This window comes from Anopheles arabiensis, chromosome 2, assembly GCF_016920715.1.
Source record: "Anopheles arabiensis isolate DONGOLA chromosome 2, AaraD3, whole genome shotgun sequence".
Classification (NCBI taxonomy): domain Eukaryota; kingdom Metazoa; phylum Arthropoda; class Insecta; order Diptera; family Culicidae; genus Anopheles; species Anopheles arabiensis.
The window spans coordinates 56,786,590-56,813,985 of NC_053517.1; the positions used below are offsets into that span (position 1 = coordinate 56,786,590).

The 27,396-nt window shown below is 34.1% G+C and overlaps 1 protein-coding gene across 2 annotated transcripts in view; it reads right to left on the reverse strand.

Moving 5' to 3' along the window:
• Nucleotides 1–8,204: 8,204 nt before the first annotated feature.
• The window catches only part of LOC120897175 (homeotic protein deformed), a 28,362-nt gene continuing 9,170 nt past the window's right edge, over nt 8,205–27,396 (reverse strand). For both annotated transcript variants that reach the window (XM_040301838.1, XM_040301839.1), the window contains 4 exons: nt 18,703–18,803; nt 18,458–18,641; nt 10,212–10,594; nt 8,205–9,421 (listed from right to left, as the gene is read on the reverse strand). In XM_040301838.1, coding sequence (XP_040157772.1) covers nt 9,083–9,421; nt 10,212–10,594; nt 18,458–18,641; nt 18,703–18,803 — 1,007 coding nt within the window. In that variant the 3' untranslated portion in view covers nt 8,205–9,082. The remainder of the gene's footprint in view (nt 9,422–10,211; nt 10,595–18,457; nt 18,642–18,702; nt 18,804–27,396) is intronic.

Genomic DNA, 27,396 nt, shown 5'->3' on the forward strand with positions numbered 1-27,396 from the left:
AATGTTCTGTCTCTTTCCTGATTGTATGGATCTTTCATTCACTTTCAACCTCTGTAATTTGAAAACCCCTCTTATTCGACAGTCCCGTCGCCTCTCAAATAAGAGAGGGTTCACTGTAATACATTCATTATGAAACTCAGTGTACAGCGACCGAACATTGCCTAGTAGACATTTGCCGCGAGGTAACGTAAAATAATTAAAATCATCTTTTTGTCAAGTTATTTTGTTTAAAAAACTAGGATATACTTTGTTTTTCAAATATCTAATAAAAAGATTAGAAGCTAAAAATCGTGAATGTCTGACATCGTAATAAATATGTATATGTTACTGTCTATTCTGGAAATTCTTCCATTCACCTTTTATCTTAACAGACTAAAGCATTATAGGGATTTACACTTTATCTTAAGACCGCGGGATACTCTTCTGAATCTTTTTTAAACAATGCCAAGACTACGGCATTATGCTTGAATGCGTTTATTGCTATGATACCTTGCTATGATATTTGTCGGGACATTTCTCGAGCATACTGTTCCTCACTCAGGACATGCGGTCTAGCAAAATGTTTACACGTATAACCCTTGTGTTTATCAGTGTACAGTAAATGCCTTATTCTTATTATATATTTGATCACATGGTGTATTGCATCATATTTTTCTGGATTATTGAATGGTTCAACTACAAAAATAAATATTTTTTGAAAATATACCCTTTTCGAATATTTAAACATTAGTAAACATCTGTTAGTTCAATTCGACATCTATCGAAAAAACAATAATATCACCAAATCACCAATCACCAATCAAATATGTCAAATTAAACAAAATCAACGAGTTTATGCGATTTAATATTTCACACAAATAGTACACGTGCCTCACAGTTGTTCCAAACCCGCTAATGTTCCAAACTGCCCCTATTGGTTCAATATCATATGGTCAAATTTTGTCACCTGGGTAGTTCGTTTATTCAACGAATCTATACCGCAGGTGATCCATTTTCGTTAAATATGTAGCTTACGGTTTTGCTGAATGTTAAGGAAATGTGGCTACTTGAAACGAGATGCAATCGAAAAAGCGACTTGAAAAGTTTACGTGAAAAGTTTCTGAGATACAGTTGCTCTGTAATCATTTTTCAAATATTTATTGAGAATCTCGACAAACATTTATTATAATTTCAAGCTATACATTCAGTGCGTTTTATGTAACATTTTTCAAGCAAGATATAATACAGATAAAAGCTGTTATAGTGCTAGAGTCAGACGAGATATTGCAAAGCTGTCTATTCTTGGATTAAATTATTCCGATTTGAGGCATAAAAGTCACTGTAGGTCAAATGTATAAAATATTTTGTTGATAATAATTGGCTATTTGAATTATAGCACTATAATAACTTTTATCTGTACTATGCCTTGCTTGAAAAATGTTACATAAAACGCACTGAATGTATAGCTTAAAATTATAATAAATGTTTGTCGAGATTCTCAATAAATATTTGAAAAATGATTACAGAGCAACTGTATCTCAGAAACTTTTCACGTAAACTTTTCAAGTCGCTTTTTCGATTGCATCTCGTTTCAAGTAGCCACATTTCCTTAACATTCAGCAAAACCGTAAGCTACATATTTAACGAAAATGGATCACCTGCGGTATAGATTCGTTGAATAAACGAACTACCCAGGTGACAAAATTTGACCATATGATATTGAACCAATAGGGGCAGTTTGGAACATTAGCGGGTTTGGAACAACTGTGAGGCACGTGTACTATTTGTGTGAAATATTAAATCGCATAAACTCGTTGATTTTGTTTAATTTGACATATTTGATTGGTGATTGGTGATTTGGTGATATTATTGTTTTTCGATAGATGTCGAATTGAACTAACAGATGTTTACTAATGTTTAAATATTCGAAAAGGGTATATTTTCAAAAAATATTTATTTTTGTAGTTGAACCATTCAATAATCCAGAAAAATATGATGCAATACACCATGTGATCAAATATATAATAAGAATAAGGCATTTACTGTACACTGATAAACACAAGGGTTATTCGTGTAAACATTTTGCTAGACCGCATGTCCTGAGTGAGGAACAGTATGCTCGAGAAATGTCCCGACAAATATCATAGCAATAAACGCATTCAAGCATAATGCCGTAGTCTTGGCATTGTTTAAAAAAGATTCAGAAGAGTATCCCGCGGTCTTAAGATAAAGTGTAAATCCCTATAATGCTTTAGTCTGTTAAGATAAAAGGTGAATGGAAGAATTTCCAGAATAGACAGTAACATATACATATTTATTACGATGTCAGACATTCACGATTTTTAGCTTCTAATCTTTTTATTAGATATTTGAAAAACAAAGTATATCCTAGTTTTTTTTAAACAAAATAACTTGACAAAAAGATGATTTTAATTATTTTACGTTACCTCGCGGCAAATGTCTACTAGGCAATGTTCGGTCGCTGTACACTGAGTTTCATAATGAATGTATTATTTCACATTTTGATGAATCTTAGAAATCACATATCACGGGAAAATTGCGAAACAATATCGCATGGCTTTTAATTGTATTTGAACTATGGGCCTCACCATAGTTTTGTGCTATATTCAGCGTAAAATACACCTGTTCTCACTTTCCTTTGAATCTTTATGCGCTTGCTATGGATCGCAATCCATTAGAATGGATTGCAGTCAACTACGTCTGAATCATTTTCAACTACGTCTGAATCATTTTCAACTACGTCTGAATCGTTTTCAGCTACGTTTTAATGTTGCAGTAGCTACGCAAATTTTCATTGCGGCGCATAATTTATTGAGTGACCGCTCGGCGTTCAAAGCAACAATTTCATATTGTTCTATGTTTGAACCCAATTGAGAACTTGTGTTGAAACCCCATATTTAAACAATGAATAACATTTAATGGATGCATTAATCCAAGGAAAATTTATAATCACTGTAGACAATTGTTAAGGTGTAGCGGTGATCTAAATGACAGATTCGTCGGCTCCTAAGCATTGGAATCGATTCTCAATCGAACCTCCTTAGCAAGGAAGGAATATCCGGTAAAATTGCGAAAGCATCGCGAGACCCTCATTTATGAACGTGAGGGAAATCTGGTAGACGACCATACACTCTGATACCTGATGCACTAGATAAAAACACTGGAGCTGGATTGAGTTTTCAAACATAATAGACATATTATAGCAAACATGAACTCATTTAATTTCTTGTTAGTACTTATATGTTTTTGGCGTTTGTGTTGTTCTCAACCATGTCATTCACAGGTAGGAATGTTATATGTAAACATATAATAAAACATGGAAATGAACTCAATCTGTATTATTTTTGGGTTTTATAAATTGGTGATTTTCTCTTAAACAGTGGCGGATTTAACGGTACGCGAACTGAGTGGCCGCGGGGGCCCCGTCAATTAGGGGCACCGTGTATGGTAATTCCAGCATATAGAACAGTGTGTCCAGTAGTCTCAAGCAAGAGCTTCTGTGGTACATAGGGGCCCCATGAAGGGACTCATAAACTATTGGGGCCCAGTAGAGGGATCCTGAGCACCCTCCCCCCTCCGCCAGCAAACTATAAAAACAAAGTGTGTTTGATACAAAACCTAATGCAACAACCTCCCCCCCTCCCCCCCCCAGCTCAACACCAACCGGTGGACCTCACCTCTTTTAACGCTTAGGGCCCCAACACCCTAAATCCGCCACCACTGTCTCTCTCTCTCTCTCTCTCACACACACACACACATACACACACACGTATATATATATATATATATATATATATATATATATATATATATATATATATATATATATATATATATATATATATATATATATATATATATATATATATATATATATATATATATATCTTTAATTATTGATTGTATTATTTCTACACTTATTAATTTTGTGTATTTTTTTTACAGATTTCAGCTAACATTCGGGAACGTTGAAAAAGTCTCTTCTTTCGGATGAACTTTTATTGAATCGCAAAAAAAAATCGACGCTGCAATAGAAGGAAGCATATGTCTGCACTGAGGACAACGGGAGCCTAAGCATAAGAATGTGTTGTGAAGTGTGATCATTAATCAAATTGCAGGAAGGCAAGTGAACACAAATAGATTTCTGTTCTTGCGCTCTATCCAAAATTGTGCATGGTTGACATGATGAAGAGTATGCTGTGTTTAACGGATAGACTTGAAAGAAGAAACCGACAATGAGAACTGGCCAGATTGATCCGAACATTTTCACATAATTGCAATCGTTTGAAGTATTCTTGTGCAGCTGATTGGTTTAGGATGCTCATCCACAAAGTAAATTATATACAGATGTAAAACAAGTACATTCCTTTATTGAGTTTTAACTTTCAAAAGAACAGTATTATCTTACAAAGGCTAATAGTATTGTGGCGAATATATTGCTGAAGTTAGTGTGACGCATTTAATACAGCAGACGATAATGGTGATTGTTTTTTATTCAAAAATATGCCCTTGCAATCAATTCGTTTTGTTGAAGGTGAGAAAAAGCTCATTGACACTGGCGTCCTGGATACGTGTAATGTGTAAGTGAGGCACACGCATTAATCTTATCTCAGCCAAAGTCTGTGGTTGTTTTCTCTTTCAGCAATGGCGGGATTGTTTGAGGATAGGGATATATTTCCCATAGGAATTCAACTTGTTTCACGACTACTTACAGCAGGGCAGATGACCATTTATTGGAAGGTGGTGCTGACAAGCCTCTGTTCCATGGGAGATTTTTTTTCCTGAGAGACTGCCCTTCCGATAGAAGCTCATCAACTCTTACTCGAAAAACTGATGATTGCATGACACAGTGATAATACATTTATAATGTTTTAATTCGTTAATGACATGTTCTTGATCCACAGCGTGCATCATACTGTATCGTTCAACTGTTTGTTTAGTGAACAGGTTCTTGTCATTCTATTAATACGATAAACAAGCAGACATAGAGTCAGATGGATGATATGATTCAAGTAATAATCAGAATGGTTAAATGCACTCAGAGGTACAATTTGATCTTCTCTCATTTGACATTGGCAAAACTTAAGTCTCTTGGGTGCATTTAGTAGTTAGTCAGATCAACATAAATGTTCGCATATAATTGGACGTACGATTTGGAGGAAGTACTAAAACAAACATATTTATTTATAATGTTGGCATGCAAAGGTAGAGTTTGAACGTGAACTATCTTTTAGCAATAAGTAAATATAAAAAGAAATTAAATATATGTATATATATATATATATATATATATATATATATATATATATATATATATATATATATATATATATATATATATACATATATATATATATATATACATATATATATATATATATATATATATATATATATATATATATATATATATATATATATATATATATATATATATATACATATATATATATATATATATATAGTATATAAGTATGAATTGGTGATAAAATATATCATGACTATTACGAGTTTAGTCTACCGAGTACAAAAACATATAGTATACATATAGTATATGTATAGATTAACGAGTTTATCTAACAAACGAGTGCTAAATGCTGAAATAAATACCTCTCTTCATGAGTAAAATTGCGCATAACGAGCAAATTTATTTGTGTCGGGAATACATTTTGGGGGCAGATCTGAACTCAAGATCAAGATTGGTTAACATTAAGCATTTCTTAATTTTTTGATAAGACAATCAAGAGTTACAATGCCAAAAATCGTTTAAGTTAATTTTTTTTTGTCAGGAGAAGTGTTTTATATTTGTGTTATGCAGAATGGTGTGGAATATTAACGAGTGTTTCTTGCGCACTTTTCTGGATTTACCTACTTAGAAAGGTGACAGTGTTCCCAATTGCTGTTAGTTCGTATGGCTACAAATGTTCAATGGTGGATTAACACGAGTAAAGGATTTAAGCGCTCACATGAATGAAGGGTTTTCCGATGTAACGAGAGGGAAGTTTTATGGAGAATACTAAACTGGAGAAAGATTGATATGCAATTTTACGTTTGAGCTGGGGAAAAGGGTTTTCTTGTTTTCGAGCCTACGTAGGCGCTTTAAATGCTTTTTTCGTGCTTATATTTTTAATTTAAAAGGTTCACTTAAGGTCCTGGAACCTATTATTTCTCTTTACACAAAAAATATATGGAAAAGTGCTTACCGCAAAACGGGGTTTTCATGTAACCAGTGAGTCACTGAAACGGATGAAACTCGTTATGCAGAGTTCCACTGTGTATGAATTTTATAACAAAAAGGTTCTAGTAATTATCTGCGTTATATCGAATCTGGCTCTCTATGAAAGGCTTGATGTCAAGATAGTTTTATATTTACAAGTTAGAGCGAAAAACATTATAAACATAATATTTCTTTGTGGCCAATATTGGTTTGAAAATGGCCGAGGGTGTGGTTTTGGTTTTGAAAATGGCGTCTCATTTCATTTAAAAGCAAGAACATAAATAATGTAAGTTATAGGGGGACACATTCAACCTTAGGTACAAAAGCAGTTTGAAAGTAGTTTGAGCAATGCGAAGCATGAATAAATGTTTACTTTGGCTGCTCTATCAAAATGGAAAATGCTCAAAGAAGAGTATGCAAGATCAGAGGATTTTCATCGAAGCGTTTTGTTGTGTTAGAGCAACTTGTATAGATTGCAGCTATAATCTTTTGGAGGGTCGACGTCATGCAGTTTTTCACGTTTCCTACCATAACGCCGGGGGTAAGCAAGCAATAGCTAAGGGTTCGCAAAGATTGCTACTATTGTGATGGGGTATGGTAGGAACCTAAGCAACTTTGGATAGCGTTTGTGTATTTCATGCATGGCGTTTTGTGATGTTTTGATGGATGTTCATGTTTCTAAACCAACGTCATCTGGGCGTCTAGTGTCCCCTACATACGAAAGAATGTTAATATTTTGCTGTATGTATGAGCTTGTGTTTGTAATGTATGTCTGGATAAAATGAGGCATACATTTGATTGAGATATGCTAACTTGCTTTATGTAGCCATGTTTTCATGGTAGAATCAGTCAGGGTATTTTTTGAGTGTGGGCAGTTGTCCCTGAAAATAGTTCGTCAGACTACCTTAAAATGATTAACGGTGGCATCAAATATACACAATAGGAAAGGTTTAAGTTCTTCTTCTTCTATTAGGCGTAACGTCCTACGCGGACATGCCGGCCTATACAGGCTTTCGAGACTTAATTCATTACCACGTAGCCGGATAGTCACTTCGTGCTACGGGGGGACGGTCCATTCTAGGCTTGAACCCATGACGGCCATGTTATTGAGTCGTTCGAGTTGACAACTGTACCACGGGACCGCCCATTAAAGCTTTAAGTTGGTCAATTTAAATAACTTGAATGTCTTTTTAAAAGGAAACCAGAAAGCCATATAAAGTTCCCAAAACCCTTTCTTAAGGTAGAAAACATTTTCCTAGATATCTCCCGTCGAGTTGGTCAGGAAGCGATGTCTTATGGTGTGCCCAAGAATGTTGAACTTGTGTTGCTGTAAATAGACGAATAAAAGAAATTTGCAATTTGCAACTGCGCTACCTGCCCAAGACAAATTAAATGTTGTTTGAAACAAAATCTTGAAACATATAACAAAAAGAGATTGTTAATCGTATTGAAGTGTGCCATAAGATGAATTATTATACCCAACACAGGTTTCAATAGCACACTGCAGGATATTCACCATAAAAGTTCCGTCAAAGGTATTATCCCCTATTTATTTATGATTCTGGACTGGTAAGAAAAGTCAAAGGCTTAAGCAATTCGGAGAATTTTAAAATCCTGTTAAAAAGGGTTGAAATATCAGCAAGATACAGGTCAGTTTGTGTTTGGGACTACTGTTTGTTTGTAGGACTTGTGTTTACTGCTACCGTGGCAATAGAACATTTTCAATAATGAAATCGATAAAGGTCGTTGAATCATGAAAACTGTGTTATTGTAGATTTGCCAAATTCTTTTAATACGTTGTTTTTAAACATATCAGTAAAGGAAGTATTTATCTTACCAGTTTTCTTGTGAAAAGTCATTATGTGATTATTTTAAGGATATTAGCATTCTTTCATGTTGTGAGCAATCGACATTAATTTAAAAAAAAATACGTTTTTTCATGATTTATTAATGAAAAAACTGATTCAAATACTTTATGATTCAGTGAGGTCGCTATCGTTTCATTGTTTAATTCATTCTTCATTTTCATTTTACAAATTACTTATGTACATAGTAGATATAGCATGGCGCTTCACTTATAAAACTAAATCACTGTTTCATCCGAATTTGTATATGTGAAGGTGGAGTCAATTAAAATGACAATTATCCTGATAAACAGGCGTTTTTCTAATTTACCGTTGGCATTTTGAACGAAAACCACGAGTTAACGTCATTTTTTAGCCCAGCCAACAACCAAAAAGTCTAACACCTTGTAAAATATATTTCACTTATTTCTTATATCGATCAGTGTATCCCTATTATGGCATGTACTGTAAATGTATATTATTTGAATGAACATTTCTTACCCCTTTCGACTCGAACCATTTTAATAAATTCTTATAAATTTAGTTCAGTACAACTTATGAAGAAGTTTAATTTCTTCCGTTCTCAATGGTTTTCAGCACTTTCTATAGCAGCATCACACGAACCATATTCAAGTCTGGTCTATGAGCAAATGTTCGGCATCTGTGTTAACCTTAAAATTAATTTCGTATACATACTAGCTGTACATATGTGATGCTCTTGCAACGCTGCTATTATATTTTTACTTTTTCTTCATCAATATTTACTCGTAGTTTTCATTAAAAAAAATTAAAGCTATTTTTAGGTTAATTTGTGCTTTCGGTCAAAACAAAGTACTGTAGAGGAATCTAGTTTCGAGTTCAGTGTTTATTTCATTTATACTAATGAAATCGACGTCGATAAGCTCTTTGAATCTCTAGATAGAATGATAAAAATTCTACAATAAATTGAAAATTTTAAGCTGGACCGAACGATGGTATTCGAATGATGTTGGTGGTAAAAAATCTAGAAAAATTCTTGCGTTTACAGGGCAGTAAGATCGTAGTCATTTTTTATAAGTACGGAATGTTGTTGGACGTTGTTCATGTTGCCGGTTGCGTTACTATTGTTGTTGTTATTTGATGATTGGTTGCTCAATTGAGATTGGCGTAGTTGATGATGCTGTTGTTGGTTGTGTGGAAGCTGTTGGTGCTGTGAAAGATGTTCATTGCGAATAGTGTTACTAGAGTTGTTGGTTCCGTTTGCCATCGGTAACGTGTTGTTAACATCAGAAGATGACATGTACTGCGATGAGCTGGTGTTGATAGTTGTTATTGTACCGTGGACATCCGCCATACTTTCTAGACTGTCTGTTCGAAGGCACTATGCAGAAATAAAATAAGTATGTCAAACAAAAATATAATTCAATATATACTTTGTGTATGTTTCGCCGAAAATTTCTTATTTTTGAACAATGTTTGCTTTAGAGACGTTATACGTATTGAAATGCCAAATAATAAGAAGAAACTTTAAACCCCGCGAATTTAAACCGTTTGCCGGCCTCGTGGTACAGTCGTCAACTCGTACGACTTAACAACATGCCTGCCATGGGTTCAAGCCCAGAATGGACCTTGCCCCTATATGTAGGACTGACTATGCTGCTATGGGTAATCAGTAAGTCACTGAAAGCCAATCCCACAAGTAGTATAGACAGGTCTTGACCGACAACGGTTGTTGAGTCAAAAAGAAAAAGAATAATAATTTAAATCATTCAAATATAGTTTATAATGATACTTTATCATAAAGTGTCTTTGGTGAAAAGAAAAACAATCAAATTTGAACGGTTGCCCCATTTAAAAATAGATTGATATGACATAAAACTAACGTTCATGTACTGCAGGCAACTTAAAATAAACATTGTTTTCTTTGAATTATGATATAATGTTTATTGCAGCAAATAGTGACGTCTATTCCTATTTTATTTTTCCAACCAAACGATTTTTTACTATATTTATGCTTTACTATTACTATACTCGGGAGCATTTAATCCGTTGACATATTTCGCTTAATAGCTCATATAACTTGGCAAAATGATGATTTTGTCTCTTAACTGATATTAGTTTTGGTAAATCCACTAAATACGTTGCACATCGATCGCTTAAAAAATACTTACTTCATTTTGTAAAGTTTGTTGTTGCTGCTTAGATTTTGTGCTTAATGTTGTAGAACTCACTTTTCGGGATTTTTTTTGGTTATTTATTACTGCAGACTGTCCAGTTGAGCCACTCGCATTTGATTTGCTTTGGTCGCCGTTTTTTTTCCGCACATTCTTAGTATTGGGTAGTTTATTGTCTTTCTTCCACTTCATGCGTCTGTTTTGAAACCATATTTTTATCTGTCGTTCCGAAAGAACAAGCGTATGAGCTATTTCTATCCGTCGGCGTCGTGTAAGGTAACGATTATAATGAAACTCTTTTTCTAGCTCTAATATTTGATGGCGGGTATAAGCAGTACGTTGTCGTTTTGGCTCCATTCCAGGTTGAAAAGATCCATTAGCTAAAGAGAAAATATAAAAGATGTAGCATATATTTAGTACATGCAGAAGGTATAGCATGCAACAGCTAATAAAAAGGTACAATTTTTGTCTACAACAAATGCTAATAAATAAAAAGATTCTTGGAAGACAAAACATAGTATATATCTAATTTAGGTCGTTTAATTTCATATAACTGAGCCGATTGCCTAATGACAGCTTTATGTATTTTCAAAGTGCTCAATGTTTCTTGATATTGATTGCACTAAAGAGGTAAATAAAGAGTAGCAACTAAAAAGGATAGATTATCGCAAAAGAAAGCATTTTTTTAAAGATTCGGAGTATTGGCAAGGAAATATGCAAGAATGCCGCACTTTAAACATTGAATTCAGAAACAGAATATCTTAAATGCAGCACCCTGCTTGACTTTTCAGGTTACCATTGATAGACATACAAAGCTCTCCTTGATTGACATGAAAAATATCTTAAATTCCCCAAGGTCGTTAGCTTGTTATGCCGCTTAACACCACTGTTTAGTTAAAAACATCATTAGTGAGTTATGTATTGATCGATGGAAGAAACTAGAGCAGGGTCTCCAAACTACGGCCCACAGGCTGCATGCGGCCCTCCAGAGCCTTTAATGCGGCACGTGATGATTAAATAAAGCATAATGTAAATATCATATTAGTTTGATAATTTTGATTATATTTTTAAGATTTACCAGACCAAAAAAATCAAGCTACATTAATAGAAAAATGTATAACTTTAAAATTTTCACTAAGTATTTTCTTGCCGAAACGAGATTTAAACGGTCTCATTACCAAAAGTAGCGTCGAAATGGTCCTTAATACCGTTATTTACGAAGCAATGCAGCCCGCGAACTGAAACGTTTGGAACCCCTGAACTAAAAGCTACTGTTAGATTACTGGTAGATACTGTTAGATGATTTCCATATGATAAAGAGTAAAACACTTGGTTCCAGGATCGCAAATGTGCTGATAAAAAATGCCTCACACAAGTAGAGGAAAGCGGGGCAAAATGGGCATGTGGGGCAAAATGGGCACCCTCTATTTAAGCATTTTTTGACTACAAAGATACTTTCCAATGCTCAAAATGTATTCATTAGAGTGTTTTATCAACACCATGAAAGTTTCATAACCCTTACATAACTAATAACCAAGAAAAATTCCAAATTTGGTTTATTAGCATATTGATGTAATTTTAGCCACTTCGAAAATAAGCTTAAACTAGTGTCGCAGGGATGCGGTGAAGTTTTACATGATATATTTTTAAAGATATGATGTTTCTTTACAAATTGTCTCAAGAAAGCAAGGCGATTGACTGCTTATTTTTACTAATATAACAAAAAATACAAAAATGCATCACGTGGGACAAAATGGGCAGATGCTTTTGACATACGGCGCTTGATGAAGCTATGGTGTTGTATTTGTCGCCTCAACAATGATAACAGGCACAGCTTTAAAATATTCAATTGTATAGATTTAAACGTGTAAAAACTGTTTTAATTTTGATAACATATTTTTGGTAAAAAATTAAGGGCTTTCCTGACCAGCAAAACCAAATATAGAACAAAAATACATTTTACGAAACGTGCGCAAACGCGTAGACAGCGTAGACCATTACCAAAGCGCAGTTGTTGTGGCCCATATTGCCCCAGTGTTTTGATGTTTCACAGTTTGTCTACATATGCCCATTTTGCCCCAGGGCTATTCCCATTTTACCCCACGTGTCAAAATAGCTTCTCATAAAACTTAATCTTTTATTAAACACTTTTTTCATTATTTTATGTTATTTTAATTCTATTTGGCAACTTAAATCCATATATAAAGGGTGGAGGCATACAATAATGAAAGAAAAATTGTGTTTTGTGGCATATTTAAAGGAATATTCAGTAAACTGCTTAACATATCCATTTTGCCCCGGATTCCCCTATACAACACTTTTCCCCCTTGCAATAGTTTTAAATTAATCGAATAGTAATTATGAAAGCTCGTATTGGCCTAAGCGATAGTTAAAATCAAAGAATTGCTGAATGTTTACCAAACTTGATGTTGATTTTATACTGGAACCCAAAAAACGCACCATAAACACAAAGGATATTGTTTGTTAGGCGACTCGTTATGAGTTGTGTTTGTTGAGCATTTAGATTTGATTGTTATGAGAAAAAAATCGTTATTTGGGATACTAATTATGATGGCTTCCACTGTATCATTATCAAATGAGTTTTAATACCTATTCTTATTTTTATTTAACGCAACAATCGTTATTGATTACCCATAGCAGCTAAGTCAATCCTACGCAAGATTCATTCATGGGTTCAACCTCTAGCCAGTGAACATTCCTAGATGTTTTAGTAATTATATTTGCATATTGATTTCATGGGTAAAGTAGAATGAATATGAACGGAAAAATTTGAAAAATGAATTGATAAAAATTATGCGGATGTATTTATAACATAATTTAAATAGCTATATTATAGATTTTAAACATTGATCAACCGTTGCAGCTGTCAAATGCATTTCGCTTGCATTTACTTAAAGCATTTGCTCGCTTCGAATGAAACATCGTAAATTACTGTTCTGGCTGTCACCGGTTACTGGTATATATGTGTGAATACATTTGAACAAAAATAATTAATCATTTACACACTAGGGTGCTTTAGTTTGGTGAAAACCGATTTCGTTTTTTTAGCGTGGTAGGGACTGGGGCGCTCTACGACTAAACCATTGGCTGTATAAAAAAGTAATAATTATATTTCGCTGTTTCTTTAAAGAAGTGTGACTGCTCAAACTGCTGTATAGATTTGAATGTTGTACTAGAAAACATATTCCACTGATTATGTCGGTGGTTATCTATACAATCTTTTCTATGTTGCCTAGTAGACTTCCGTTGTCCGGTATGAATTTATTTAATTTATTTTATTTCATCACGATGACTAATACCGAGTATATATTTTTCATATAGATAGTTGATGAATAAACTTTAATAAGAGAATTACACAATACTCTGTATGCCTTATATATTTAAGATAAAGCCCACGATCCGAAAGTTAGTACATTCACCGTAAGTTTACGATTTGTAGAATTATAGGGTTCTACTGCATAGGTCAATTTTTCAATAGATATTTAAAACCGTTTGTCGTTACTACGCTGTGGTTATAAGACGGACAATGATTATCATGGGTGGCCATGGTTGGTTGATGAAGGAATCGATACTACTGCTGTCCGTAGAGTACTGATGAACGGTTCGTTTTTGGATTGCTGAAGTGTCCAAAGGCCGCGTCGGATGGATCATTAATCTTTTGCATTGCTGCAGTGGCTTGGGTAAATTCCTCGCTTGCGCTGCGCTCAGGAAACAGTGACATAGAGAATTTCGATAGGAGAGGGAATACAAACATTCTTCGAAGATTCTCGATATGAATCAAGTTGAATAATGTATCGTCACAAAATTTCGCAGTACAGAACAACCAAACAAAACAGAAGCTCGATCAATGATATCTAAGAGAGTGATGTTCATGAATGGGTGTAAGATTGAACGACAGAGAAAGTGATCAAACCTTTTCCACACTCATAAACATGTACCATTGGTCTTGGCCAAGGAATGACGTTTGAAGTTTGCCTATGCTCGCTTGAAATGAAAGTACCTTGGCACAGTTATCTACTTTACTCAAGGTACAGGTCACAAAGCATGTATGTGTGTACTTGCAGGTACTTGCAAAATAGCTGCAGGATGGCGGTTATTATTGATATTATTGCAGTGGTTGTATAGAGTGTAGATGAGTTGCGGTGTGTAGCAAGCCATCAAGCCGGGGTTTCTGCTATATTCATACGAATGACTTGCATTTTCAACGTTGGTGCACTTCTAAACATATGTTTCTTTTGTTGCAGTAACCTACGGAATCTGACTGCAATTCCGAACCAGTATCGTGATTGAAAAGCTGTTCCAGCAACGTTTGCAATAAAATGTGAGTTTTGAAATGCTTAGTCAATTCATAGGGAATGACGTACCGAGCTTGCTGATGCAATTGATGCAATACAAAATCGCAAACCTTGTACTTTATACGATGAATCTGTGTTCAGTATAGACGGAGGTTTTAAAGACGTTTATTCTATTTTTAATAAATCTGTTGTCTTATTGAACTTTAAATGTACCATTAACGTAAGGGGCGGTAGAGGCTTATAAGTGCAAACTGTATGTAAAAAATCATCATTAAATCAAATCAAATCATGATTTAAAAAATGAAATAAACAATAATTAGAATGACTTTTTATACAATTAGGTTTTAATCTGTTTTTAACGTGCTAGGCGACAATAGTAAGTTTGCAAATGAAATACGATACAAAATACAAAAACAAATAATATCGATTAATTTTTTATTTTAGTGTAATATGATTTTCTAAAACGTTATACTAAAATGTTCAATGTACTTTTCTGCATGCTAGCTAATGTAAGTTTACATATAAGTTTTATAGTTTTTCATATTACAGAATAGCAGAAATGGTTATTCAAATATTACCTATAGGGCATCGAATACGCGATGAAATTTTAATCAAACTCAACGGTTCTTGTTTTCAGAAATACGCTTCATCACATTTTTGTTTAACAGATGCAAACAACAATACTACGTATAGTAGAAGGCACAATCCAGTGACATTGAGAGGAAGGTGCAAAAGAGTAATGTAAAAAGCATGACTAGTTCTCAGTATCGCATGAATGAATATGCTGACGGAGCAGCAACATTTGTCGTTACCAGGTGGGATGAAACGTTAAAAAAATTAACCCTCATAGCCGGGTTTGGTTCGATGTTGCTTATAATCAACCTTGTCGTCATTCAACATTTGGGTGGGTGATGACAGACAGACAAGCAGTCCGGTTTTGATGTATTGATATCTCGCTTCGTAGCTATTTGAACGTTTTATATCCGTTTATGGAAGGTTTTCGTTTAAGCTTCTTTGATACTTGATAGGAATGTTGGGAGGAGGATAAATGGATGAAATAACATAAAAAATGTAATAGATCCCCAGCAATCGATAACTACACATCTAAGAGCTACTTGTTTTCGTGCGACCTGATTTAATCCGTTATTCCATAACGCTTGATTTTGCTCAGTGTTTTGTGTGTGGTGCAGACATTAGAAAAATGCAGTATTAGTTTCATGTTAGTTGAACAGGTTTATATTTAAAGAGTTATATGAAAGATTACCAACATATATTTTTATTATATCATTCACTGAATCATTGAACTTAAGTACATGGACTCTCCTGAACAGATTTGAAATTTATTTGTAACTTGTATTCAAATTGAAAAGAAGAGAAAATGTATACAACAATGCTTCGTTTCTCTTATATTTTCTATAAAGTTTTTCAGAAGTAAAATACTAGCCCACATTTTAGATAAGATAAAAGAAATGTACTTTTTGTTGTCGAGCGTATTAGAAGCTAAAAACGAGAAGTTAATTGACAATTTCAAAATAAAAAAAAAGTATTACTAGCATCTACATAAAAAGTTACATCGTTATTGGCAGTGAGTGCCCATCAAAATTATGAAAAATTTCCATCAACTTAGAATCAAAATGAAAAGTACTATGTTGTCGTTCATTGATTACGAAAAAATAACGGAACTTTATTGTATTATGTTCAAAATAGCATTAGTCTAAATCATAAAAATTTAAGTCATTTGGAATGCTCTATTAAGATATATTTTAGCTTAGGATATGTAAAAAACATTTTTTAGCATTTCAGAACAAATAAACGAAAACAAGGAATGAAAATTGATATCAACGCTACACATTCGATAACACAGTAATTTTGTTATCCATGGTAATCAGCTCCATAGTCATCAGCTCGAACGACTTAACTACATTTGTACCTGTGGCGAGTTCGAACCTAATATTGGGAGCCTTCACGATTCTAGTTAGTTTTTTGTATGGAGTTTGACAGTTGGAGGCTGTAAACTGGAAATCATGTAAACAATCCATACAAAACCACACAAAAAACTAGCCTGCGATTTTCAGTCTAGAAAATTTTAGCCTATAAGCTAGAATTAGATTCTATAACCTGCTCAAAAACACAGGTTTGTTTACATTTATCCCAAGGTGCATTAAAGAGATCAGGTGGTGGAATCTGGAATCAAAGCGTATGTAGTCCAGGTGGTCTCATAGCATTTTTTCATAACCAATTTTGAACATCACTTTTTGGCAGAATGGGTGAAATGTTTTTCTCAAACAAGCTTTCTGGAGGCTTGACGAATACTCAAAACACTTTTACCATCTTCATTCAGAAGCAGAAGCGATAAAAATCAGCCTTCAAAATTAATACACCTTGCGATAAGCCCACCTGCATATTATACTCACTTAGATAGCTGCTCGAAAACTGCTATACAATGCAAACAGCTGACAGGCTGAAATTTCAGCCTACGAATTTCAAACGGAAAGGGCCCCATTGACCGTTTCTCCATAGCAAAAACCGACTATCCGGCTGCGTGGTACTGAATAAATCTCGAAAGCCTGTATAGACCGGCATATCCGCGTAGATAGGCCAAATAGAAGAAGAAGAAGACCCAATTTACTATACAGTAAACAGCAAAGCCAGATAAATTAAACGTTATCAATTATTTGGTAGCTGTTTGCTGACATTTTCTGCGCTATAAAATTTTGGTAGTGAATAAAGTCATTACGCTTTATAAACAAGCTTGTACTAAGATGGCAATTACCATATGGCATCGTTGTTCTACTTTAACTTAATTTTCGTTGACGTTGTTTTGGATGAGGAAAAAGTTATTTGAAGGGAATGATTCATCGAGTTCTTGATGCCTTTATCTCATCACTTTGAGCTCATCAGTGAGTATTTTAATTGTGTTATTTGCATGGTCACGAATCTAAAATAAAGTTTGACGAGTTTTGTATTTAAACAGTTATAATGATTTTACTATACGACCGAAACCGTTACTTTTGAATAAACACATAATTCGAAAATATACAGATGAACAAGTAAAGATATTTAAGAGATTCAATAACTAAGCCATGTCTCAATATGCCTTTCACACGACTGTGTTTTTTTATTAAATAAAAATTAATAATAATATGATTTGGTAGTTTCAATGCTTTACTGTAATCTGAATCTTAACTTTATAATACTTGTAGGAACGTCCTGCTAGCTTTAATTCAAATTAAAACGATAATAGTGTGTTAAACGATAACTTGTTTTTGTGAAATTCAAATGAAGTTTTTTTATGAAATTAAGTGGTTTATATAATAATTTTCATAAGCTGAAATAAAATAAAATATCGCTAACATACACTCAGTGTCTCCATATTACTATAGCTTGCCTCAAAACACCAGTAGGAATGGAATATTTTTGAAATCATTAATAAATTACAATATAATGAACTAAATGTTCGAGGTCATTCGTCACTACTGTTTGAAAAGGCTGTCAGTCAAACGCAGTCTTTATAAACTTTCAAGAGTTTTCGAAACGTACCCATTCTACCATCATTTTTGGTTTGAAGTGATTTGATTCATTTGACCTTCTCTCCGGCTTTGTAGAAAACTTAAGGTAGAGCAACGCCAGCAAAAGAATGATAAATTGAAACCAATTTATTTTCTTCAAAGTTGATGCTAGAGTTTCAAATGAATGTGCTTAAAGCAAAATACACGGCGGTAGTTTGATCGGTTGCAGTGTCTATTGATCGACAGAAAAGATAAGAATGTGACCAATTTTTCAAAATTTTTGAACAAGTAGAATCTAGGTATCCTATAAAAAGTACTTTTTTAAATTTGTTTCTAGTTTTATGACCTGCTAATGTTTTCAGCATGCAGTCAATTATTGGTTGTCAAATGTATTTTAAAAAAATGTTTTTTTACTCACCAACGCCAGCAACGTGGATTTTTTTCATCCAAGGATAAATGATACGTTCGCCGTCACTAGTTGCATGCATTACATCTTCTCCAAGATCGTTATCAGATTCCAGGTCATCTATATCACCATCGTTAGAGTCTAGTTCATCCGGCGATTGATCAAGCATTAAGCGCTCTTCGTCCAGGAACTCATCCTTCAATTTTGCAGAAATAAACTGTTACATTCAGTTTTTTTATGAACGTTCGGGAACGTACCTGATCAGAGCTGGCATCATCACAACGTAACCGCATACCAAGCTCTTGTAGCTGCTGTCCTGTAGGTGCTGCCTCCTCTATTCGCCTATCCAGTTTCATTCCTACGGTTTAAAAATATACGTTAAGAAATGTGGATGAGGAAAACCAATACAGAGAGAAAGCAATAAAATTAGGATAAAGTATATTTTAAAATCTAGCAACCGATATTTACTTATTACTCATGCAATTTTTAAGTTTCAATGAGTAAAATCAGTAAATACGGCAAATATGGTGTCAGTTAATAGATTTTTCTGGTATTGTGATTAAGAGAAGCTGTACAGTAAACCAATGAAAATAATAATTATTAAAGATTTTATGGTTGCAGAATTTATGCTACCTTGATAGGAATGTTAAAATCACAATAAACAAGTTATTTTCCAATTTCAATGCTACCGAAAATAGGTACACCAGAAATGTTAATTTTTGAAACTTCAATGCTGTGAGCTCCCGCCTAAACTTGTCTGGTTTGGCTGAATAATCCATTAAAACTTTATCCGAAAACTACAATGCGTATGTCGACATACTACGAAATTTCACAAATCATAAATGTCACTATTCATCCTGTTCATCGCATTCTTTCGTACAAATAACTTAAAAGAAAAATAATTATTTGTTAACCAGCCGGTGCTTACTCCGTATCCTAAAGCCGCAAGGCTGTCACATTTCTTCAATGGCTTCCTTGTTTGTAACTCACATACCGTTATGATTCAAATTTAGGACATTAGAAGCTGTCCTTGTGTTTCCGGACATTCGGCATATTTATATTGAATTTCTTCATGTCCAGCTCCTCCATACCCCCATATCAATTTTTAATTTGATGTGGAAGTAGTAATCAACGTCAAAACAATAGTGTTTTATCAAATGGTGCAATTAATTTCATTAAAACACGTATTTAATTCATATATGTTACTACTATGTATTCATAGTATGTTTATAATTCTAGAAAGCCGACGTAAATTGTGATTCATTATATACAAATATGTTTTTAGACAGTTATAAAGATAAGAAAACAACGATATTTGAAGATTTATGTGACAAATGCATTGATGACTAAAAGGGAAAGACCGTCAATTCGCGTAGCAGTTCTTCGGTTTTATCCGTCTACGAGTGCAAGAGAATAACAGCATCCAAACTCCGTTGTTTTTAAAACCGTCATTTCTAATCAGAATTGGGTGATCAGAACTTAAAATAAGTTATAAACTAAAATGATATAGCCGGAGGTGTGGGGGGGGGGGGTGAGAATTAAATGATTATAGACGAAATAAATGAGGATGTCCGGAGTTCGAATCAAAATGTCCGTAATTTGAAACATGAGCTGAAACCTGTCCGGAATATGAATCGAACTATTGTTGCAATTTTATGATGTTTTGCAATGTTGCGAGTAAAGTTATTGGAAGTTTTGATGTTTCCTCAAATGTAGAAGGTTTGCGTTAGGAAAGAGCGTAATACGAGGATCGACCGATTGAAATTAAACTAAACAAAAAAATGAAATGCCAAGAATGTCTTAAGTGTCCGTCATTCGAAGCAATACGGTAAAAAAACTGTCAAAATGCCATAATGACCAAGATGCCGTTTTCGAAAATTGGAGCAAACATATTTGAGCCTGCCAAAAATTGGAAAAAATGCCAATGTAGCATATCTGCTATACAGAACTTGTTATAATACACACAGCGGTTGTTGTGCCAAAGAAGAAGAAGAAGATCAGGTTCACACTATCACCCTATCACACACATAGCAACACATTTATTGTAACACACTCAGCAAATCAATACACACCATAGCAAAACACCCAGGTCTCACCGTTCGTACAAAAAAAAGAGATTCTAAAGCATTACTAAAGTAGACAAACAGAGAATGCATTGCAAATTATCACCCTAAACGTACAGCGTATGCAAAGATCGACAAACGCATTCGTTCTTTAGCAACAACAGTCGACACCTCATTTTGCAACAAAAAAAAAAAAACTAATAGCGCAGCATAGGCACTTGTCGATAAACAAGTCACATCAATTGTACCCCAGCACCGAAAACAACTTAGTGAAACAAATCGTATAGTTTTGGTCAATACGGTTTAATAGGCAACCTCGATTTATAATTGAACACCTACACCACCAACAAAAACGGTGTTTTCCTTTTCACGAATATATTTGAAAAATGTCTTTCAAACGGCAAATCAAATAAAGAATTACAATAGTTTATCAATTAACAGAACATCACTTTCATGAAAAATAACAAAAAATGTAAGTATATGAGCAGTTTTTTGTGAAACTTCTGCAGAAGCCTGCTCAATATTGAAACAGTTACACTGTTGTAGGAGTCGCAAATAACATTGTGAAACATTGTGCCATTTCGGGCTTACTTTTCGCTTATGAGTGAACGTAAACATTTCTCATTAACCAGAAAATATAATCTCTTCACCATTTTACTATGAAAGCTCGATTTTCATCTAGAAAATAAAAAAAAAACAATAACACAAAATAGTATAAATAATAAACTTATAGTTTTAGCCTTTCGAGGGTCACACGTGGTTCACGGGTTATATTTTAGAGACTCCTGCCCTATTGCAACTAAATTTATAAAATTGTATTAAAAAAATCTAAAGATCAAAGTATTCGTTTAAACAGTTATAAAACAGAATATGCGGGCATGATGCAGTCGGAGATTATCAAGTCTAAAAACATAGGAGCTTAGCCTAGCCTAGCCTAGCCTAAAGTAGACCTGCAGTTTCCGCTTGCTCACATCCGATTTCAGAGTAGTTTCCGCTCGTTCCCGAATGCTTTGCCCTCTTTACTCATCAAAAAATAAAGGAAAGAGCTCTGGTAAAGAGACACAAGAAACTGTAGTTTGAAGGCGTAACTCAATATATGCCCCTGAAGTTCTTAAAATCATTTTCCCTCCCACCATCGATCTTCAAGGAAAAAATGGCCAATGGTAAAAATTCATCCATAAATGCAATTGCATTAACAGAACAGGAACACGGTTTACACGGATTCTGTATTCATAATAATGCTTTCCTTCATGAGTGCAAACGACCGCGTAATGTACCAGTCTCGCTGGGTATCAAGGTGGAAATATGAGTTTCACTCAGCAGCGGGTTAACAGTGTCGGGGGCCCTAAGCAGTAAGAATTGTTGAGGCCCCTTTGTACATGATTACTGGGGGGTATTCGGCATCCGTCTTTGATTATGAAACATTTCAACTTAAATTTGGTTTTAATTTCAAATTTAATTTAAAATTTAAATTTAAGATTAAAAAAAAATATCTTTTGACAGAATGGGTGAAATGATTTTCCAAAGGAATGGTTCGCTTTTCTTAACAACACATAGGGGAAGGTAGGTAAAAACGGACACTGCGGGTAAGATGGACACTTCTCATAAATGCATGAAAAAGATAATTTTCGAAAAAATCAACAATGCAGCATCCTAACTTAAAGTTAAACAACTCGTTTGAGAATATTTTTGGCATAATATATGCAAAATTGGTTAAATCCACAAACAAAATAAATTTTCAATCGTGTGCACCCTTGTGGATCTAATGTTGCTACTGCTGATCTTAAGCTCTACAACTTGTATTGTTTATATTTCCGGAAGTTTTATTTCATGAATGAGTTGTCGTGATCATTAATGAACAAACAGGCGAAAGAACGAGAATGACAGCAATACAAAATGTTGTTTTCTGAAGGTTTAAACATCCTGACACCAAAGCGGGAAAGACGGACACTTTATTGTAGGGAAAGATGGACACCGAATTTATTGATTTATTTTACTTCTTATATCAATTGGTGATGAATAGTTTTCTTCAAATACCTTATATAAGGGTATTCCGAAGCTATAAACCAATCAGCAACTAAAGAAAGTATTGAAATACGCGAGAAATGAAACACCGGTCAAAATAGTAGCCATTCGTTGTGCTATTACTCGCTCGACGCTGATGAGGCGCTTCATGAAATCCAATATTTTGTCACGAATAGGACAACTGTAAGCAATAAAAAGATGAGGCATTGATACGACATCGTTCAGGAATAGATGAGAAATTCTATGGGATTACAAATATCAAATGTTGAATTTTGACATGGTGGAAAATGGCTTAAATTATTAACAAGTCCTTCAAAAAATACTGGGGTTGTAGTCTTTTCGCGGAGTAATTTCCTTAAAAACAGTTTTAGATTATTGTTCTGTAAGCTGGAGCAACGTCAGCTGTAAGTGCGCAATATTTCAATAATGCTTTAGATGCTGCATTCTACGATACATTAGAAGCGGTGCTTACAATTCCTAAAATCACGGCTGAATGAATCGTCGTTGCAATTGGCCAAGAATTGGATTATAACCGTACCAGAACGTGGAAAGCAATAGAATTTGTTAAAATACTGTAAATTTCTTCAATTTCCACCGTTTTTATAGGTGTCTATCTTACCCTTCATGGTGTCCATCTTTCCCATATCAGGTGTCCGTCTTACCCGTACGTTTCAAAACCGCACGAAAAAAATCATGTGATGGAAACTTAAAAGTTTGAACACATTTTCTGATAAAACATGAGTGTAAGATAGTGTATGCACATTTTCATGGTCGTAGTACTTATATATCTCCAGATTTTTACCATTTCCCTTAACGTATCCGTCTTTACCTACCTTCCCCTACGTAGTTTACATTGGGGTCCTCATTAACGGCATAATTGTGATACAGAAAACGATTTAAATTACTTCAGATTGGTTTTCGCATACAATTAGAAATGTTTTACTTGTGTTTGGTGGTATTTTATTGAAAAGAACGAAGAGTTTAAACTCTTGTGTATTCACAAGAGTGTTTGTTTATTCAGCAAATCGCCAGAAAGCTTGTTTGAGGAAATGTTTTCACCCGTTCTGTCAAAACCTTACCGCGAGGCCACATGGGGTGAAATATACAGCGAAATGAAATATTTGACAGGTGAAATATCTGACGGATAAAGCATCACAGCAACCAGCTGATGTGCAATGTAAACAAATAACGTCCACAAAATCGTATTCATCGTATCCATTAAATAATTACAATATAGAGTACTTCGTCAATTTTGAGCCAACAGTTCATAATTTCTTCCAATTAGTGAATGTTCTGCTTGCGAAGATATTATTTTTAAGTGAATTTCGAAAGCGAATGTTGTGTCTCCCCCACCACTTTAGCTGGACCTGTCAGATATTTCACCTGTCAAATAGTTCATTTCAGTGTATATTTCACCTCATATAGCCGCGCGGTTACGATCTAGATTGCGCTCTCTCCTGTTTCTATTTGTTGAATTTTGTCGTCGATTGCTGTTTATGTTTAATGTACTTGAAATGATCCAAGTAACCATGTTCAGAAAACCATAAATATTACGTTCGGGTACAATGTCTGGTGATACGTGCAAAAGAATACGTCAAATTAACGAAGAGTCAAACGAAACTACACAAGGTTTACTAAAAAAATAAATAAAAACAATTGAAAACCATTTTTTTTTAACGCACTAAAATCAAAATGAAGTTTTTTTCATAAAACAGGTTTTCAAATTTCTTTTTAGTTTATTGCGTGATTACTTCGTTTAAGCTTGATTGAATGATTCAGTTAAAGAATTAGGCATTTTTCCCAAAAAAAAGTAGTTCTTGCAAAATTCGTCAACCAAACAAAACAATTATACCTTTATGAGGATGGGCTAAAATTACTTAACAAGCAAAATAGTCAACCCGAGACTTATGGGACTACAGATTTATATCAAGTTTTTTATCCTAATATGTATCAATTATTCTCAATGATTATTCAATGCACACACCAATGATTTGCTTCCTTCGGAACAGATACAACAGCTGACCAACGTCGACACATATAACAGGGGGTTTCAAATCATTTTGAAATGTGTGCTGAAATGATTTTTTCGCTCACGAAATTTATTTTGAAAGGATTAGCTCAATGTTCATATTCATCCATCCAAGTTTAGACTAGACTATTGATTCTCAATATTCGTCGATGAAGTTTTGAAATCGAATATGAACTCTGAATAAGCATATAAACTCTTAATTATTCTACAGATTTGTACACACTTCTTGAACAAAAGGTAGGATTGATCATAAATGTTAAATGATAGAATTTAAGCTTTACAATTATGTGTCGTTCGACCCATAACTCGTTTTATTCTCCAAATAATGATTTTGCAGCAACCTTTATCGAAAAGTATCCTATATGGACTTTGCTAAAATTGTTTACAATTAGAATCAATCATACAATGTATCATACTTATAGCGAAAAACCTATCCGAGTTCCTATGCATATATCCATTTGTTACATTCAAAAAACCTCCAATTTTCCTCAAATATCGTGTAAAATTTTAAAATTTATGATTGGCTTAGAAACAAATAAATGATGATGATGATGATGTGTAGAAAAATCATCAAAGCATCCAGTTTGTTATGGATCTAACTGTTAACCCAAATTTTCTTCCTCTTTTCGTTTTAAGACATCAAATTGCATTGGATAAGCCCACCTGATGTATCAACTCACTTTGATTTCGCTATATATTTCACCTTGTCTGGCCTTACGGTAATGCTTGTCACATCGCCGTGTTTTGCAAGCAGAGGCAGATTTTCCTATAAGCGGACTGAAGGATTGCGAAGGGCCCCTGCCTAAAAGGGAGCACGAGTTAAATCTCCACTTGTAAGTTGGCTTTTACAAGCGATTGTTTTTTTAAATTAATGCACATATGAATGGAAAAGTAATTTTTTATAAAAGTAATACATTCAAGAAAGTGTATAAAATGTGTTGATAACGTTTATACAGTCAGTCCAAAAAGTATTCGTCTAGCTGAATATTTTACAGAAAAAGGTGAACTATGACCGCAATAGACATAGGGCGGTAAAAGTAATTATGAGATTTAATACGGAATCATCAATACACATGTATTACTAAAAAATAGTATTAAAATAATCCAATGACAACAAAATTATTAAAAAAAAACTTTGAATAGTGATGGGCGCGCAAAAAGTATTCGTCTATCTAGCACTTGACTCATTTACGTTTGCCAAACACTACGTAGACAAGAATTAAATTACTATTATCAATCTGCTAGTGGCTGTCTTGCAAATTAATGCATTTTAGTTGTGTCAATTGCACTTCGAGAGGTCAGAGAAGCACTAACAGCGGGTGAGTTAAGGGAATGGAGCATGACGGCGAAAATCGTATTATAGTCCTATGCATAACCTATCCTGCACATTTTTTAAGGTTACAAAATCATGTGGGAGGCCTCATTCATTCGTTTGATCAGCGTTCGGCCATTTTTCTGAGACTAATTTTGTATCAAATTGTCAACTAAGCAACCTTCTTCTTCTATTAGGCGTAGCGTCCTACGCGGACATGCCGGCCTATACAGGCTTTCGAGACTTAATTTAACTTAAGCAACCATTCTTTACAATTGATCTAACGAACGAATTTATCAAGAAACGGTTTAATGTCCACAAAATCAAATATAACCCAGTAATCAGAGCATTTTATGATGTTCAATTAGATCAGGAGAAGAGATGGGTTACATTTGGTTGATGAGTCATGTTTCAATTCATTGTATCTTGTTATTATATGGCGTATGATGAAAACGATTTGATTGACTCTCAATATGATACCAGTTGCCAATTCTTCAAAGGAATTTAGCCACGTGGTCCGGAAATGCAATATTTCTATCAGCTATTTTGCGCGCCAATCAAACGACCGTTTATTTTTTATTTTTTTAAAGAATTTAGTTGTTATTGCACTTTTTTGATGGTTATGTTTTAGCAATACGTATGTATTACTGGTCCCTTTATCAAACTTCATCATTACCTTTACCACTCCATGCCTATTGCGGCCAAAATTCGACTTTTTCTGTAAAATATTTAGCTTAGATAGACTGAACAACGAATTGTTGTTAACAAAAAACCAATGCTCCCATTTTTGTACGGATCTGGTTAAATTAGCCCTGTTCAATCGAATTTCCAAAGCATATCATAAGTAAAAAGCATAAGGTAATACGAAAGCATGCGATACTTTACAGGATGCATGTTTTGTCTTGCAATGTCTAACCAACTGCATTTCGCATGCAAACTTTTGCCTGCCAACATTTTATTCAGTCCCATTAATTGTCTGTTTTATCATGACCTTGATATTTATCGCTTTGTTGATGTTCTGTTGCTACCAACCTAAAAGCCACTTACAAAACTTTTTACGCCGCTTTAGCGGTTCTAAGTTTAAGATTTGAAAGCATCGAGTTCTAAAAAAATACTCAAAATTTGAGCATTTGAGAGTTAACAGGAGTATTTTGATTCTTCCCACAAATACCACATGTCATTTTTCGATGCCATCTCTATTATCTTGAGTTGATCTTAAGTTAGCAAAGCCATTTTCGTAACATTATACAAAGTATCGCTGATTGGAAACCAAAACGGTTTGAAATTTTTTTTTAAGGATATAACATATTCCTGCACAAAAATCAGTTTGCAGCTTGATAAGATTATTCTGGATTAAACAAGGAGTTTGTAAATTTTAATTTCAACAAACTTCTACAATTTTAATTAACACTAAATTATTGGACGTATAATTGTTGTTTCAATTCTTACTTTTGAAGATACAAATACATTTTGTGAAATTTTGACCGAAAATTCTCCCCCAACAAATGCAAAATTCCCCCCT